The sequence below is a fragment of the Micropterus salmoides genome, unplaced genomic scaffold (assembly GCF_014851395.1).
Source record: "Micropterus salmoides isolate LMB-PRFRI ecotype aquatic unplaced genomic scaffold, ASM1485139v1 Ms_hic_scaffold_18, whole genome shotgun sequence".
In the NCBI taxonomy this organism is placed as follows: domain Eukaryota; kingdom Metazoa; phylum Chordata; class Actinopteri; order Centrarchiformes; family Centrarchidae; genus Micropterus; species Micropterus salmoides.
Window position 1 is genome coordinate 731,616 of NW_024040928.1, and position 17,035 is coordinate 748,650.

Genomic DNA, 17,035 nt, shown 5'->3' on the forward strand with positions numbered 1-17,035 from the left:
AGAGTCATGTAGTCTGCACAAGGCTTTATGGGCTTCTCGCTGACCCGCACTTCTCTGCTTCTGATTGGCTAGTAGTCCTCAACTACGAACTGCACATGTGCAACTCCCAAAAAAGATCATTTAGAGACAAGATGTACATAAGGTGAAAAGAGAAGCTGCAGCAATGTGCAGTATGAAAAAAATATGGTGTTTTTGTTAAAATTAAACCTATTGAGGGGTTCTGGTACAACCGCTAAATAGGATTTTGAACCTGAAAATGAGCATAATACCACCTCTTTAAAGTGATACCTATAAGAATTAAGTACTTCATTTGACACCTTGTATAAAATGCCACCTGTTGAAGCCATAGTAGGGTATTATTTTTATTGTTGTTATGGTCAAGCAAGGTTATCTATTTTATTTCTTTTCTTTCTTAGGTTTCTCACATAACTGTTACATAAAAGTATTGGGAAATTGTATCAGATTGCTCCTCATCCTAATAAGGTCATCCTCACGGGTAGTATTGTATGGGGAAAGACTACAGCTTGCAATTTTTCTATACTTGGAGTGAAATAGTTTAGCGACCAAATAAGTTGTGAGAAACGAATTTAAGACATTTTTTTTTTTTTATGTGTTAAAAGTAAAGAACTAAACATTAAAAAATAAATAAATAAATAAATAAAAATCCTTAAATTGATGTGATGGAATGCAGCAATTGATCCCTGACAAGTGAGGAGAATAGCAAAGAAAAATGTACAGAGAAGTGTTAAAAGATACCAGAAGATGAAACCAACGGAAAGCCAAGCTTGTAGTGATGAACTGTGACGAACATGCTGAAGGTGAGCCGCTGTTAAAAAATAAATCAGGCATGGCGTTTGCGCCTGCAGGCCTTTTTTATACAGCTATATAGCTATATATTTCTCTACGAAAGAAAAACCCTGTAAGAAATAAATCTACACTCAATTATTGTAACATAAAACATAACGTTATTGCTGTGACCCAGGAGGAAGCTGGGAGGGTGCAGTGAAAAACAGGAGGGTTAAACAAGTCATGAATGTTTCAGGAGAGGAGAAGTGATAGGGGTTATTTTTATTATAATTTAAGTCATGTAATTAAATGTGACAAATTACTAACTCACCTTAACACAGCCAACACTCTGTTGTTTATACATTCTCCGGTAGACTCTGGTCAGCTGTTTGTTCTCTTTTGTGTTTTTCTGGTGCTTTTTGTCTGTCCATTTCTTTTTAATAGTCATAAATCTGCTGTTATAAACAAAGATGCTGATTTAAATGCAATTAGCTCATATCGGCTGGGCTCTAATCGTTAGTTTTGCTATGTCCAGGATTCTGGGACCTGTAGTTTTAAAACGCACTTGCTGTTACCACCAGTAATCACAGAGGTCACAAAAACAACTGACTGAAATCATGAGTTTTACAACTGTTGAGAATTCCCCCTGACGTTGGCGTTTTTTAGGATTCTGATAATAAGATGGTATTGGTCTAGTTCTGCTCTGCAGGCGTTGTTTGGGGTCTTACAGAATTCTGTACAGAAAGATGCAATTGGGTGTGAGTAGACCCCATATATTATTCCCATAAAGGGCACTATGTTCTAGAGTCGATGTGAAAATCTTTAGCCAGATGTTTATTGGTATATCAATTTTTATATTTCTTCGGATGGCATAATAAGTATTTCTTGCTTTGACCCTCTAATCTTTCACAGCCATGTTGACGTTTCCTGTTGTGCTCATGTTAAACCCAGATTTGTGTAATTTTTTTGTGTTGTCTATACATGCGTCTAAATAGAATTTGTGCTTGTTTTCTTGATGTCCGTATCGGTTTTGCATCATCATCTTGTCATGCAGGATATTTAGCTGCTGCTAGAGTTTCTTTTGTTGGGGATAGGAGGACTAAATCATCTGCAAATAGAAGGTATTTAATCTGTGTGTCCTGCAGTTTAAGGCCAGGTGTTGCAGAATTTTCTAGTGTTTTTGCAAATTTGTCAAAATATATATTGAAGAGTTAGACTCAAATTACAATCCTGGCGTAAGCCACGCTCTTGGGAAAAATATTCTGGGACAGGCATCCATATGGGACAGGCCTTTAACTCCTTTTGCACAAAACTGAAACTACTATGAAACAGTTTATTTATCTCAAAACAGAATAATACTTGTATAAAAATGATCAAATAATATCAAATACACGTCATTCATTTGATCTAGCTCCGACAGACGAGTTATGCACTTTTATTCTGAAGTAACATCAGGGCAACAACACGGTGCAGGATGAGAGAAGTTAGCAGATTATTACCAATTATGACTTAGAATTAGACTTTGGGGCTCGTTGTTTCCCTTAAATGATCACATCAAAATGTGTTCCCATACCAGGCCTGTAAATGGGATAGGCAGCTATTTGGGAAGTTTTATGGTACATTGATTTTATGATGTCATTTTTTTCAGTTTTCCCTCCAACTCCACTCGCAAGCAGTTTATAGAATAAGCCATCATGCCATATTGTATCAAATATTTTTTTTTAAAGTCAACAAAACAAGAGTAGATTTATTTATTTATTTTGTTTACTTCTTGTTCAACGCGCATGTGCACAACGGATTGGGCAGGCGACACGGATTAGCACCTACAGCTAACCAGCCGAACAATCACGGTTCAAGCATTCTGCCTCGCTGCAACGTGTTTTTTTGGGACTTGGGCCAGCTGCAGGGGAATAGTATCTGAGAGCAGAACACACTTTTGAGTCATTTGAGTTTTCACTTTGTAAAAAGGACTTTTAAAGATCATCACAGGTTTTGGGCATTTTTTGTTTGTGCTGTGATTTAAATAAAGACAAACATTTACCTGTTGTAAAGGCTGTAAGAGGACACAATTTTCTGCCATAACATAGGTGACTTTCATAACTATCAATATGTATGGGAAATGAAGGTTAGTGTTATTGTTATGGCACTAAAGATGCTGTGAAAAAATTTGGTGCACCTAAATGAAAAAATTTATTTGCACAACTGCAACCAACGCGAAAAGTTAGTCTGGAGTAAATGGTCTTACCCTTGCTCGTAGGCTCTGGGTGATCCCTCTGTGATCTCAGCAGTCGCCTCTGCATCATTCTCAGTCAAGTCACAGATGATAACGTCATCTGACGTCTCAGAGCCCGTAACGCTATTCAGACTGTTGACAGACGACTAAACAGGACGTACACAGTCAGAACTATTCCCAAATAACACAACATTATCTTTATAAAAACAAAAAATAACCAAGTAGGCTTAAAAAGTCAAATATGAGAAGTAACCAACAACGTTCACTATGGGTACTGCTGCCCATGTTTACCAGGTACTGTTATTTACTGACCTGTTCCACACACACTTTGTCATCATAGATCTGATGGATGTATTTGGGCTTCTTTCCATTGCTGTTCATAAGAATTGGCCTGTCAAATACACAGGGACAAGTCAACATGTAAAGTTCATACAGACTTTCTTACATTATGAGAGTGATGACAGCTTATTTCAGACAAAAAAATTTTAATAACAGATTAATGATGCAAGTCATTAAAGTACAAATTCCAATACTGAACCCCAAATTCATGTGGACATTGAGAATGACAGCCTTAGTACTGCGTTTATCTCTCTGTTAGATTCTATTGGATTCTCTAAGTGTGTTCATAAACCGACTGTTTTAACTACACCCTCGACCTTGTTCTGGTATATGGTATTGAACATTTAATAGTATTCCCACAGAATCCCTTTTTATCTGACCACTTACAGTTACTTTAAAGTACAACAGTACTTTAAAGGAATTGCTCTAAGCTGGTTTAAGTCCTATTTATCAGATCGATTTCAGTTTGGCATGCATGGAGAACTCATTATTAACACGTACAAAGTAGTCATGGATCTGTACTCGGACCAATCCTCTTCACTTTATATATGCTTCCATTAGGCAATATTATCAGGAACCACCCCATAAACTTTCATTGTTATGCAGATGATACTCAATTATATATATCATATTAAGCCAGATGAAACTCATCAGTTAGCTAAACTTCAAATGTGCCTTGAGGATGTTAAACTCAGATAAATATGAAGTTATTGTTCTGGGGCCCAAGCGCCTCCGTGACGCATTATCTAAAGATATAGTTTCCTTGGATGGCATCGCCATGGCCTCCAGCACCACTGTGAGGAATTTGAGTTTTTTCGCCTTTTTCACCTACATAATATTGCGAAAGTCAGGAACATCCTGTCTAAAAATGATACAGAAAAACTCGTCTCCTGTTTTAGCTTCTCTGCATTGGCTTCCTGCAAAATCCAGAATAGAATTTCAAATCATTCTTCTCAAATACAAAGCTCTTAATGGTCAGGCACCATCTTATCTTAAAGAGCTCATATTACCTTACTACCCCACCTGAGCACTGTGCTCCCAGAATGCAGGGTTCCTAGAGTCTCCAAAAGAAGAATGGGAGCCCGAGCGTTCAGCCATCAAGATCCTTTCCTGTGGAACCAGGTTCCAGTTTGGATTCAGGAGACAGACACCATCTCCACATTTAAGAGTAGGCTTAAGACTTTCCTCTTTGATAAAGGTTATAGTTGGGGCTGGCTCAGGTGAGTCCTGAACCATCCCTTAGTTATGCTGCTATAGGCCTAGACTGCCGGGCGATTTCCTATGATGCACTGAGCTCCTTTCTCTTCCTTCTCTCCCTCTGTATGCAACCTCGTCCCATTAATGCATGTTACTAACTTGACCCCCGTGTTCCTGCTCGACACCCTCTGCTACAATTATTGTTACTAGTCCTATTGTTATGATTATCATCATCAACACTACTAAAAATATCAGTGCCATTTTTCATTCAGTCTATACCAACATTACCTTTACTGTCTGTACCTTTGTGTGTCTATTGTGTAGGCGCTATATAAAAAAAAACTGAATTGAAATTGCTCCTGCCATCGGTGTATAAATGTGCATTTCTGATTCTGTTCTCAGATGGCACCTGAGTCTCTCTTCATCAGGGTGTGAATGGGATGAATGTGATGTAGTGTAAAAGCACTGAGTGGTCGGAAAGACTAGAAAGGTGCTATACAAGTACAGACCATTTACCATGATTTACCCAACAATATGAACTATCATTTTAAAGCAGAAACTGTCAGAGCAATCCTGTGGTGAAGTCCCACGTTGGAGCTTTCATCCAAATGTAGTTAAATATCGTACATGTTAGCATGAAACAGCTCATTATTCTGCCCCCACTGACAGTTTGTGATCGTATGGCCTACAACATGAACAATACAATGTCAGAAATGGCTGTAAATCTGACAGCTCTTCTTATTGGGCAACTAATTTGATAAAGGCTTATTGAGAAGCCGCTAATTAGATTTATTGACCACTTCATCGGTGCTTCCCTGTAAGATGCAGGGACTGCGTTTCATTTAAAGGACCAGTACTCTTGCTCTAATCCCATATGAAAAACATAACACAGTGGGAACTCACCTTTTGCGTTTTAAATTCAGGATGTGGTTGTTCTGTACCAACGTGATGATGAAATGTATCAGCTGAAAAAAAGAACATGTGAGATTCCACAGATAATGTAACTGGATTTGCAGCTCAGATACGAATGATGAACACAGCACCGGCTGGCTATGGTTATATTCAACATTCCCCTTCCAAAAGTAAGCAATCCAATGCCACATTCCACTTCATAATGACTCAAGCAAGCATGTGCAGAGGATATAGTATCTCACAAAAGTGAGTACACCCCTCATATTTTTATAAATATTTGATTATATCTTTTCATGTGACAACACTGGAGAAATGACACTTTGCTACAAAGTAAACTAGTGAGTGTACAGCTTTTACAACAGTGTAAATCTGCTGTCCCATCAAAATAACATCACACAGCCATTAATGGGCATGCAAACTGGTCAGGGGTTAAAAGGGTGAGAAGGATACGGCATGCAGATAAACACACAGAGATGGTGTCAGAGGGATCTGTTTAAGCTTACATGTTTGTATAGATAACTTTCAATTGTGTACTCCAACAAGAGAAAGATACAGGGCGATAATTTATGATTGAAAGGTTTATCTGATATTATTGGCTAATAACAGCGGGCTAAGTTATAAAATTGGTAACATTACTGTCTCAGACAGGGCAGTTAACACTGTAAACTAGCTTACTTATGTCTTAATCAGACTTGCTTTCCAACGGACAGTTCGTTCAGCAGTAACATTCTAACCATAACGTGTTCAGCAGTTAGACTCCACAGTGTGACTTGAATAGCTGTCAGGTTTAGCCATTAGGAGTGACTATAGGTTAGGCTTATGCAGCTTTAAATTTGCAAAGCTCATGCTAGAGTGAACTTGGTAGATACAGTGGGGAGAACAAGTATTTGATACACTACTGATTTTGCAGGTTTTCCTACTTACAAAGCATGTAGGGGTCTGTAATTTTTATCATAGGTACACTTCAACTGTGAGAGACGGAATCTAAAACAAAAATCCACAAAGTCACATTGTATGATTTTTATATAATTAATTTGCATTTTATTGCATGACATAAGTATTTGATACATCAGAAAAGCAGAACTTAATATTTGGTACAGAAACATTTGTTTGCAATTACAGAGATCATATGTTTCCGGTAGTTCTTGACCAGGTTTGCAGCAGGGATTTTGTCCCACTCCTCCATACAGACCTTCTCCAGATCCCTCAGGTTTTGGGGCTGACGCTGGGACTTTCAGCTTCCTCCAAAGATTTTCTATTGGGTTCAGGTCTGGAGACTGGCTAGGCCACTCCAGGACCTTGAGATGCTTCTTACGGAGCCACTCCTTAGTTGCCCTGGCTGTGTGTTTCGGGTCGTTGTCATGCTGGAAGACCCAGCCACGACCCATCTTCAATACTCTTACTGAGCGAAGGAGGTTGTTGGCCAAAATCTCACGATACATGGCCCCATCCATCCTCCTCTCAATACGGCACAATCATCCTGTCCCATTTGCAGAAAAGCATCCCCAAAGAATGATGTTTCCACCTCCATGCTTAACGGTTGGGATGGTGTTCTTGGGGTTTTACTCATCTTTCTTCTTCCTCACAGCGAGTGGAGTTTAGACCATAAAGCTCTATTTTTGTCTCATCAGACCACATGACCTTCTCCCATTCTTCCTCTGTATCATCCAAATGGTCATTGGGTCTGTGAGACCTGGAATTCTTACTGGTTGGTATGTGTCATGCAATAAAATGCAAATTAATTATTTAAAAATCACACAATGTGATTTTCTGGATTTTTGTTTTAGATTCCGTCTCACAGTTTAAGTTTACCTATGATAAACATTACAGGCCTCTACATGCTTTGTAAGTATGAAAACCTGCAAAATCAGCCGTGTATCATACTTGTTCTCCCCACTGTATAACCGACCGACGACAACCACCCCCGACCCCAAAAATATTTCTTTCTAGAGGGGTGTTTGGGGTCGTTATCATGTTGGAAGACTGCCCTGTGGCCCAGTCTCCGGAGGGAGGGGATCACACTCAGCTTCAGTATGTCACAGTACATGTTGGCATTCATGGTTCCCTCTATGAACTGTAGCTCCCCAGTGCCAGCAGCACTCCTAAAACCCCAGACCATGACACTCCCACCACCATTCTTGAGTGTAGCCAAGACACTCCTCACCTGGTTGCCGCCACACACGCTTGACACCATCTGAACCAAATAAGTTTATCTTCGTCTCATCAGACCACAGGACATGGTTCCAGTAATCCATGTCCTTACGCCAGGAATCCACTGACTATCCACCGGCTATGGCACGGTTTTGATGCGTCCATAGCCCGGCGTCAAAGTCCAGTGGAACCGTCTCAGATCATGCAGCCTGCTCCACATTTACTTGTTATTCATTTTTCCTTTTTGTGCTTCTACTACCTTCTTCACAGCTCTGTGTGACAATGTTTCATTCTGTCAACTTCAGGCTGCATTTCCTACAAGGAGCATTTCAGAATCAGAGCATTTTGCCTGCCTGATTTTGCTGACATGTTTAGATTTTTGGGATGTGGTAATCTGTGTTTGCATTTTGCGCTTCTACTGTGATCAAGTAGGCTAAGTAGCTTAATGATTTTGTTTTTGAGTCCATTTAACCGTGCTTATCGTTTTATGATCGGGAGTCTCCACAGGGTGTTTCATTTTGAAAATTGACCGGATTCTCTATGCCATTCTGTGTCTGACTTCCAACCTGATTCGATCTGCTCTGTGCTGGTTGACGCGGCTTGTGGCAAAAATAGACCTGCTACCTATTCTCTGCGGAGCGGAGAGACGCTTCTGGTACGCACTGCGGTCGCGTCTGGTGGACTCAAAAGCATTCACTATAATGGCTAATTGGGCCCAATTTGGACATTTTCACTCAGGGGTATACTCACTTTTGTTGCCAGCGGTTTAGATAATGGCTGTGTTAGGTGTTATTTTGAGGGGACAGCAAATTTACACTGTTATACAAGCTGTACACTCACTCCTTTACATTGTAGCAAAGTGCCAATTCTTTAGTGTTTTTAAATTTTTAAATTTTAAATGAAAGGGGCTTGCGGTTACGGAGATCTGAAATTAATGTTACTTCTATGGATTAGAATTACTGGATTGGATTACTGCAATTCCTTATTATCAGGCTGCTCGAAAAAGTCCATTCAGCTGATCCAGAATGCTGCAGCACGTGTTCTGACAGGAACCAGGAAAAGAGATCACATTTCTCCTGTTTTAGCTTCTTTGCATTGGCTTCCAGTAAAATCCAGAATATAATTTAAAATCATTCCTCTTACCTACAAAGCTCTTAATGGTCAGGCACCATCTTATCTTAAAGAGCTCATAGTACCTTACTACCCCACCAGAGCACTGCGCTCCCAGAATGCAGGGTTACTCGTGGTTCCTAGAGTCTCCAAAAGTAGACTAGGAGCCAGAGCGTTCAGCTATCAAGCTCCTCTCCTGTGGAACCAGGTTCCAGTTTGGGTTCAGGAGGCAGACACCATCTCCACATTTAAGAGTAGGCTTAAGACTTTCCTCTTTGATAAAGCTTATAGTTAGGGCTGGCTCAGGTGAGTCCTGAGTCATCCCTTAGTTATGCTGCTATAGGCCTAGACTGCTGGGGGATTTCCCATGATGCACTGAGCTCCTCTCTCCTCTACTGTCTCTCCCTCTGTATGCAACCTCATCCCATTATTGCATGTTACTAACACAACTTCTCCCCTTTCCGGTAGTCTTGTGCTTTCTCGTCCCTCTCCTCTCTCCTCCTATCACTTCCTGCAGGTGTTTCTGGCTCTGGAGCTGTGGAGTCTGGATCTGTGACTGCTCGACACCCTCTGCTACAACAACTATTGTTACTAGTCCTATTGATATTATAATCATTAACATTACAATTGTTATCATTAACACTACTATAAATATCTGTACCATTTTTCATTTAGTCTATAGCCTCTCACCTTTACTGTCTGTACCTCTGTTAGGTCGCATAAGGTCCTCAAGTTTTGTGTTGATCGGCCTTTCCAAGCCTGAGATATATTATACTTCCTGTTTTTAGCGTTTCGCAAATATTTGTTAGCTTGCCTCGTGGGTTCCCAGCCCACTCGGGCTTGGACCCCTAATAAAACAAGCAAGTTGACATGTATGTGAATACATGGTGAAAAGTGATGAGTCCAGTGAAGTGCTCACCTTTTTGATGAGCTGCTGTTGGTGGGCATGTTTCTGTCTCAGATCAGAGATCTCCCTCCACAGGCCTTCATTCTCCCTTAACAAAACATGTTAAGTTCATTTTAGGGATGAAACGGTGTGAAAATTTCTTATCGCAATTATACCAAAATTATCACGGTTAACAATATTATCACGGTATTGTAAAAATGCGCCAAAAAATATTAAAATGTACTGATACACACATAGAAACCATTTCAACATGTTTTATATTGAAAACTACAAATACAATTGCCATTTTGTTTGCATAAAAAATAAAACAGCAAATACCTTTTGTAAACAAATGAAAATCATCTAAGTGTGCATTATCAATATTTTATATTATAGGCCTATAGGTAATACAATTATCCCGTGGACAATTACATGAAAACAAATAAGTCTTTAGAAGACCGTGATAGTAACTGTAATGAGCCCAAAAACTGACATGAATACAGAGGAGTCTGTAGCGTTTCTAGATATGCTACGTAACGTGTTATGAGCAATGGACGAACAGACTCTGCCGACACGACTCACACAGCAGCAGAACAACGTGCAGCGTTTTTACAAGAGCAGCAACACTGAGAGCTTCAGTTTACACGCTGTTGTTAGCAAGTCAGAGACAAACCAAAGCTAAAAGTTAACTCACCCTGCATTCACTGTAAGGTTATTTTCTTCAATCAAAAGTTTCCCTCTGCAGCGCTGTCTTCCGTCGTGTTTTCATTGACCCAAACAAATCGACGTTGCATTCTGCGCATGCGCACCTGCGTCTGGGAGACGCTGGAAAGTGTTTGCCATGAGATTATAACAGCACGGTTAACCGTACCCGGTTATCATGGTAATTAAAATGTGTACGGTAATAAAAATAACCGTTAAACCGGTAATCGTTTCATCCCTAGGTCATTTACAGAGAGAGAATGGACTGCAGAACTAACCCTGTGACTTCTGTCTGATTTTTGTTTAACGAAAATATTCAGTGCCAATGTAGGAATTAGTTTCTGAACATTTTTAACACAGTGTAATTTTTAACTGTTGTGTAATGTATTTTATTGTATTATTTTAGGATGCCTAACAAGATCAGGCAAAGGGACTGCCGATGAATGCTAGCCTGTGGCTAACCCGGGTACACAAACTTGTAAGTTTTCGGTTAACAGCGTGGCGGCGAAGTTCCACGCTTCACCATGACACAGACTGTACATGCTCAGATCTGTCCGAAATTTTACACGTTTAATAAGGGTCCCACCCTGAAAACATCTACAAGCCACCAGCACCCGGTAGACGTTTCAGTCCTCCGTGTTTTAAGCATTTGAAAATTCAGAGCCGCACCGGCAGAGCTATGGAATATACGGCTTGACCGTGTTACACCCGGATGCGCTACACATGCGAGGGCCCATCTAATGCTAATATTTTTATTAATTAGTAATATCATTATTAGTACTAGGTATGGGGATTGTTACTTTTTATTGATACCCTTATTGAGACTGCAGGTAACGTTACCTGGTCGAAGGAGGAGTGACTAGTTTGTCTCAGCCAGCAGCTGAGTTTTTAACAATGTGTCAAATTTGTTTGGATCCTTACTGGTGGAATTCTCTACATGCAACTTTGGTTGTTGGCCATATTTTGGTCATTGTTATATATATTTGGGTATGAAATGTACAGAACTTTAGTCTCACCTCTTGAGTGTTGCCAGCCTGGCATCAATGTTCTCCTGCTTGCTGTGAACACTCTGGACACTTGCCAAGATCTTAGTCAGGTCTTCCTGTCGAATCTTATTGTCCTCTGGCCGAGCATTAGAAACCTGAAAGAAAGAAATTACAATCAAATCTTGTGTTTACAGCAAAATTGTGATACAAGTACTATTTGAGAGTGTTGCACAAGACATTAGCCAGCAAATGAGAAAAGGAACCAGACAGAGTGAATGTCTTGATATAGGGAATATTTAGGAACAAACTTTAATTTAACAAGACTAAACAAATCTGCACCTTGCTCCGCCCTTGGTGTAAAGAGATGAAACGAACATGAATTCCTTAACCTGACTTTGCTTTCAGCATCTTAAGTGTTCCTCGAAGAACAGCTGAGCAGTTTGTTAGGATACTTGGCAAGTGGATGTTACTTTACTCTGCTTTCAGCAATGTCTGATCTCAGTGAAAATGACCATGATATATACATATTTACATGATGGATTTTTGAATGTTTATGAGTCATTCATTCACTGTGGAGTATTTGGTAATGGCTGCGACATGTGCTTGTCAAGCACTGCTGGGATCCCTTGAGTCATGACGTCTTTTATATTTATATATATTTTAAAATGTGAATTCTGTTGACTGAACAGATAAACTGATAATGGAGAGATGACTTAACCTTCCTCTTGATATTCTCCAGCAGGTCATCCTGTCCATGTTTGAAGTAGGGGTGCTGAAACTCTACTGGACCGTCCCTCTCCTGTTTCACAATACCGGTGTCAATGTGCATCACTTTACGGAATCCATCTGAACAGACAGACACACACAGGTAAACACATTAAAAAACAGTAACACAGACTCCATCCTAAATGTATGTGTGATATGGCTGGCCAGTATATCAGTATAGTGAGATATACCTATATAATTTCAAGAGAGATAAAATTAGACAATATCATATATACCGATATAGTTTGATGTTGAGTTAATTATGTCTCCTGCCAGCTTTTGCTTGTCTCTCATCCTCACCACACAGCCCCTCTACTCACAAACTCTAACAACATGGAGGGAGACACAAAACCACAAAACTATTTTTTTTTTTTTTTATGGATAGGGTTACTGAAGACCTGGCTTGTAAAAAGAAAACAGTTCAGTCAGTGTTTCCCATGCATACACTTTATTTCAGCGAGCCACCCAGGTTAGGTGACACATTGTAGCATTTTTCAGAGAAACGCAGGATTAAAACATTACAAGTCGCGCCACGGTGGATATTTTACAAGCGTGGACCAGGTAAAACGACAGTGAACACCCCAGTGCAGATGTCATTCGTTAGCTACCATGCTGGTTTTGTTTCGAAAGGCTACGTCATCAATACCAGGGCTGTACATATCGATTATTTTTCAAGTCGATTAATCTAACGACTAATTTTGTTTATTCTAAAGAAAGAAAAGTTGCCTATTACTCGATTAACATACCAATTTATCCAAAATAAATATCAAAAACATGTCTAATCAATAAATATATATTTTATTCAATCATCCTGATGAAGCACATTAGAATAATGACAATAGTAGCAAATCTGAAGGAAATTATTTTCTCCACCACCCACTTGCCTGCTGATACCTTTGCTGCCTTCTTCACAGGAAAAGTGGAGGCTATAACTAGCCAATTCTTTGAAACACTCAAACTCAACCAATGTAGCAGTCCTACTACATCTTTCCTGCCTTTCCAGGTCAGTGGTTGTTCACTCTCCTCGTTTACTCCTCTCACAGAGAGCGAAGTATCAGAACTCTTGACCCATAGCTGTCCAACTACATTCCCACTGGACCCGATTCCTACGAATCTCCTCCAAGCCATATCTCCTACTGTGGTCCCGACAATCACTCATGTCATAAATACTTCTCTGGCTTCAGGAACCTTCCCGACCACTTTCAAAAGGGCCCGGGTTACACCCTTGCTCAAAAAGCCCTCACTTGACCCAACTCAAGTTGAGAACTATCGACCAGTGTCTCTTCTACCTTTTTTATCCAAAACTATTGAACGGGCAGTATTCAAACAGGTCTCAGAATTCCTCTCAGGGAATGACCTCCTAGATCCATATCAGTCTGGTTTTAAGAATGCCCACTCTACTGAAACGGCTCTTCTGTCTGTAACAGAAGCCCTAAGGTCAGCTAAAGCTGCAGCCCAATCCTCAGTTGTTATCCTGCTTGACCTATCACCTGCCTTTGACACAGTCAACCACAGGATCCTGCTATCCGCTCTCTCAGCAACGGGCATCTCGAGTAAAGCACTCCTGTGGTTAGAATCCTACCTCTCGGGGTGTTCCTACAATGTTTTGTGGCAAGGACAATTATCCTCCTCCCACTGCCTCTCCACAGGGGTACCCCAAGGCTCAGTGCTTGGGCCCCTTCTCTTCTCAATGTACACCACCTCACTGGGGCCGATCATTCGCTCGCACGGCTTCTCTTACCACTGCTACGCAGACGACACGCAACTCTACCTATCCTTCCCGTCAGGCGATCCCACTGTCTCAGCGCGGATCACGCACTGTCTATCAGACATATCTGCATGGATGAAGGCTTGCCACCTTCAACTAAACCTCTCCAAGACTGAACTCTTGGTCATTCCAGCCAAGCAATCTATCCACCATAACATCAAACTACAAATTGACTCCGTAACCATCACTCCAACCAAGGTGGTGAGAAACTTGGGTGTCATGATTGACGACCAGCTGCCCTTTTCAGACCATGTTGCTGCTGTCTCTCGGTCATGCCGCTTTTCTCTATACAACATAAGGAAAATCAGGCCCTACCTCACTCAGTACACCACCTAGCTTCCATCAATACCACAAGCCTTTTTTGCTTTCAGGGACTGGATGACTTCTGTTAATTCTTGTTCTGTTACAGGGTAATCTAGAGGGTTTTGGTTGTTTTTTTAATCACCCCCTCCAGAGTTTTCCATTTCGTGAATATCTTGTACTGATCATCATTTTTTGTAATATTACTCTATAAATCACTAAAGTGATTAATCCAAGTATTTCCATCTTGGATCACCAATTCATCCTGCTGGGTTTTGTTTAGGTTGTTCCATTAAAAAAAAAAAAATATATATATATATACACATACATACACACACACACACACACACACACACACACACACACACACAATCCGGATGTTCAAAATACACAGTTAAAACAGACAAAAGAAACTGAATATTTAAACTATGTAGACGACTTAACCATAGTACAAGCACAAAAATCAAGGACAATGGAACAAATAAGCAAAATCTGAACAAGTCAGCAAAGTCAGGCAAAACGCTCTTCTTCTGAAATGCTCCATGTGGATATGTAATGTTAGCCTGCAGAGAGCTACAGAGAGCTGTTATCTGTAGTTGAAGTACACAAAATGGCAAATTAACAACGTGTTAACAACGTGTAGCCTAAACACTCCACTGCTGAAACACTTCAATGTGAGTTGACGTCGGACAAAACCGTGGCGCCTGTCTCGGTTCGGCTGGCGCCATTATCCCACGTTTTCCTCTTGTTTCATTTGTTGTTGTACACGCTCAGGGCCCGCTCTGATTGGTGAGTAGGACTTTAACATGAGACTTGTGATTGGCGAGCAGATGTGTCACACAACAACAACAACGGAATGAATCTGTAACTGGATGACTGTTTAAAACGGGTCAGATGCGCCGTTTAATCAACATACATTTTAATCACCGTCTTCACGATTAGCTAATCGTGTTCTTTCAAATCACAATTTGAAAATGATTAACCGTTCAGCCCTATAATTAACTAACAAAATAATCCATTAAACTGAGTGAGTCCTACTTTTAAGACAGTCACATGACTCCCATATCTAACAGCAAACCAGAGATTCAGCATGAACTTGTCTCCTGCTGCTGAATACATAGTAACTGACCAGCAGCTGATGAAATGTTAATACTGTACCTAAGTATGGTTGCATTAGCATTTGTCCCTGCATATATCCAGCTCTGTTTTTTACTGACTAAAATGTGGTTCTAAAGCAGCAGTGATTAATAAATTAGTTGAGAGACAGAAAAATTATCAGCAACTATTTTGATAAATCAATGTCCTTTTGAAGTAAAACATTTGCTCATACCAGCTTCTAAAACGTCAGCATAGGATGCTCTTCTGTATCCTATGTTGCTAAACTGAAAATCTTTTAGTTTTGGACTGTGGAGATCTATAACAGGCATTATTCTCTATTTCCTGACATTTATATCAAATCAAATAATACATTATGATCTGATTTATTGCTAGTGAAAATAATTGTCACTCGCAGCCCTGCCTGGTTCTGTCCCGGCTTTCTGGCTCGGATGGTCAAGTCCTGCAGACTAACCCAACGAAGCCAAAATCAAACAGCTTTAACCAGACACTCAGTCCCTCTAAAACCACTGCAAAGCACTGTCAAGTGACTAATGTCCTGTGATCGAGTCAAACAAAAGTTGAGGTGATGAATGCAAGCTTACACATATTGAGCTGCCTGATGAAACTGGCCATGTTGTTGTGCTTGAAGAACTTGGGGAGTATCTCCTTGGCAAAGCGCTGCTCGTCCAATACTAGGAAGCTGTTGCCCTCCTGCAAACAATCAACACCACCATGATGGTCAGAAGAGCTCCTCAGAGGGCTAATGTTACTGGATTTACTTTGGTGTGTAACGTAGCTCCATGTCCCGAAACTATACACACAAACACAGCTTTATAGTAACTCAGATGCTGGCATTATGCAGAGACCAGATTTGTCTTAGCTAACTAGTAACTTTGGTACACAATGTAGGAAAATGACTGACTGGGTTGATGTTTAGCTTCTTCTGCTATTGCTTGCCAATCGTTCTCTATGCTGAAACCACTACGTAGCGTGAAATACACGGTTGGTACTCGTGTGGTGTGACGAAACACTACACTTGCGACGTTCATTTGAGGTTAATCTCACTAGCTAGCTGTCTGTTTTGCGCTGGTTTTAATAACTGGCATGCTAACGGTAGTATACAGTTCAGCTTTACCTGACTCCAGCAAATAAATTCGTTGGTGTCTGCATCCTCGACCAGCGTCCAAAGCTTGGTGAGGAAAGCCGGGACGTTCGAGTTGTGTTTCATCGCGTAACTTCAACGACAAGTACACTACAGCTGTAATGCGCAATGTTTGATCTGTTTTTTAGCCTGTGAGAAAAGCTGGTCAAATAAAATTTCAATGGCGTACAACTTCCGGTTCTTTTTCTTCTTCTGCTTCTTCTTCTTAATTAATGGCGGATTTGCAAACAACCTTTAACGCCACCTACTGTACTGGAGTGTGTACATCATATCACTCAACTACAAACCCCAATAGGTGCTCTCATATTCTGTTCACAAACCCAGTGTCTTTAAGAAATTTAAATAATGCCTTCCTGGTGATTCTTATACCCCTTTCTTCTCCTTTTGTTCCCAATACCCCCATCAGATTTCATTCCCGCCCTGCTTCCTGAACCCTATCTTGAAATATCTGTCTTTCCAAATCAAACAATATGCAGTGCAAAATGATATGTTCAACATTTTCTTTAACCCCACAGTTTTCACACTTTTCACTCTTCCTTTTCCCCAATAAAAACATGGTGCCATTCAGTCCTGTGTGATCTACTCTCAGTCTTGTCATTATCATTTTTCCCGCCTGGTCCTTTCACTATAATTTTCAAAC

The 17,035-nt window shown here is 40.4% G+C and overlaps 1 protein-coding gene across 1 annotated transcript in view; it reads right to left on the reverse strand.

Moving 5' to 3' along the window:
* Positions 1-16,581, reverse strand: part of hsf2 (heat shock transcription factor 2) — a 43,024-nt gene extending 26,443 nt beyond the window's left edge. Inside the window, exons 1-8 of the mRNA XM_038726343.1 lie at positions 16,369-16,581; positions 15,836-15,944; positions 12,021-12,148; positions 11,333-11,457; positions 9,648-9,723; positions 5,459-5,520; positions 3,332-3,410; positions 3,032-3,165 (exon numbers count right to left, since the gene is read on the reverse strand). Coding sequence (XP_038582271.1) covers positions 3,032-3,165; positions 3,332-3,410; positions 5,459-5,520; positions 9,648-9,723; positions 11,333-11,457; positions 12,021-12,148; positions 15,836-15,944; positions 16,369-16,461 — 806 coding nt within the window. The 5' untranslated portion in view covers positions 16,462-16,581. The remainder of the gene's footprint in view (positions 1-3,031; positions 3,166-3,331; positions 3,411-5,458; positions 5,521-9,647; positions 9,724-11,332; positions 11,458-12,020; positions 12,149-15,835; positions 15,945-16,368) is intronic.
* Positions 16,582-17,035: the final 454 nt, after the last annotated feature.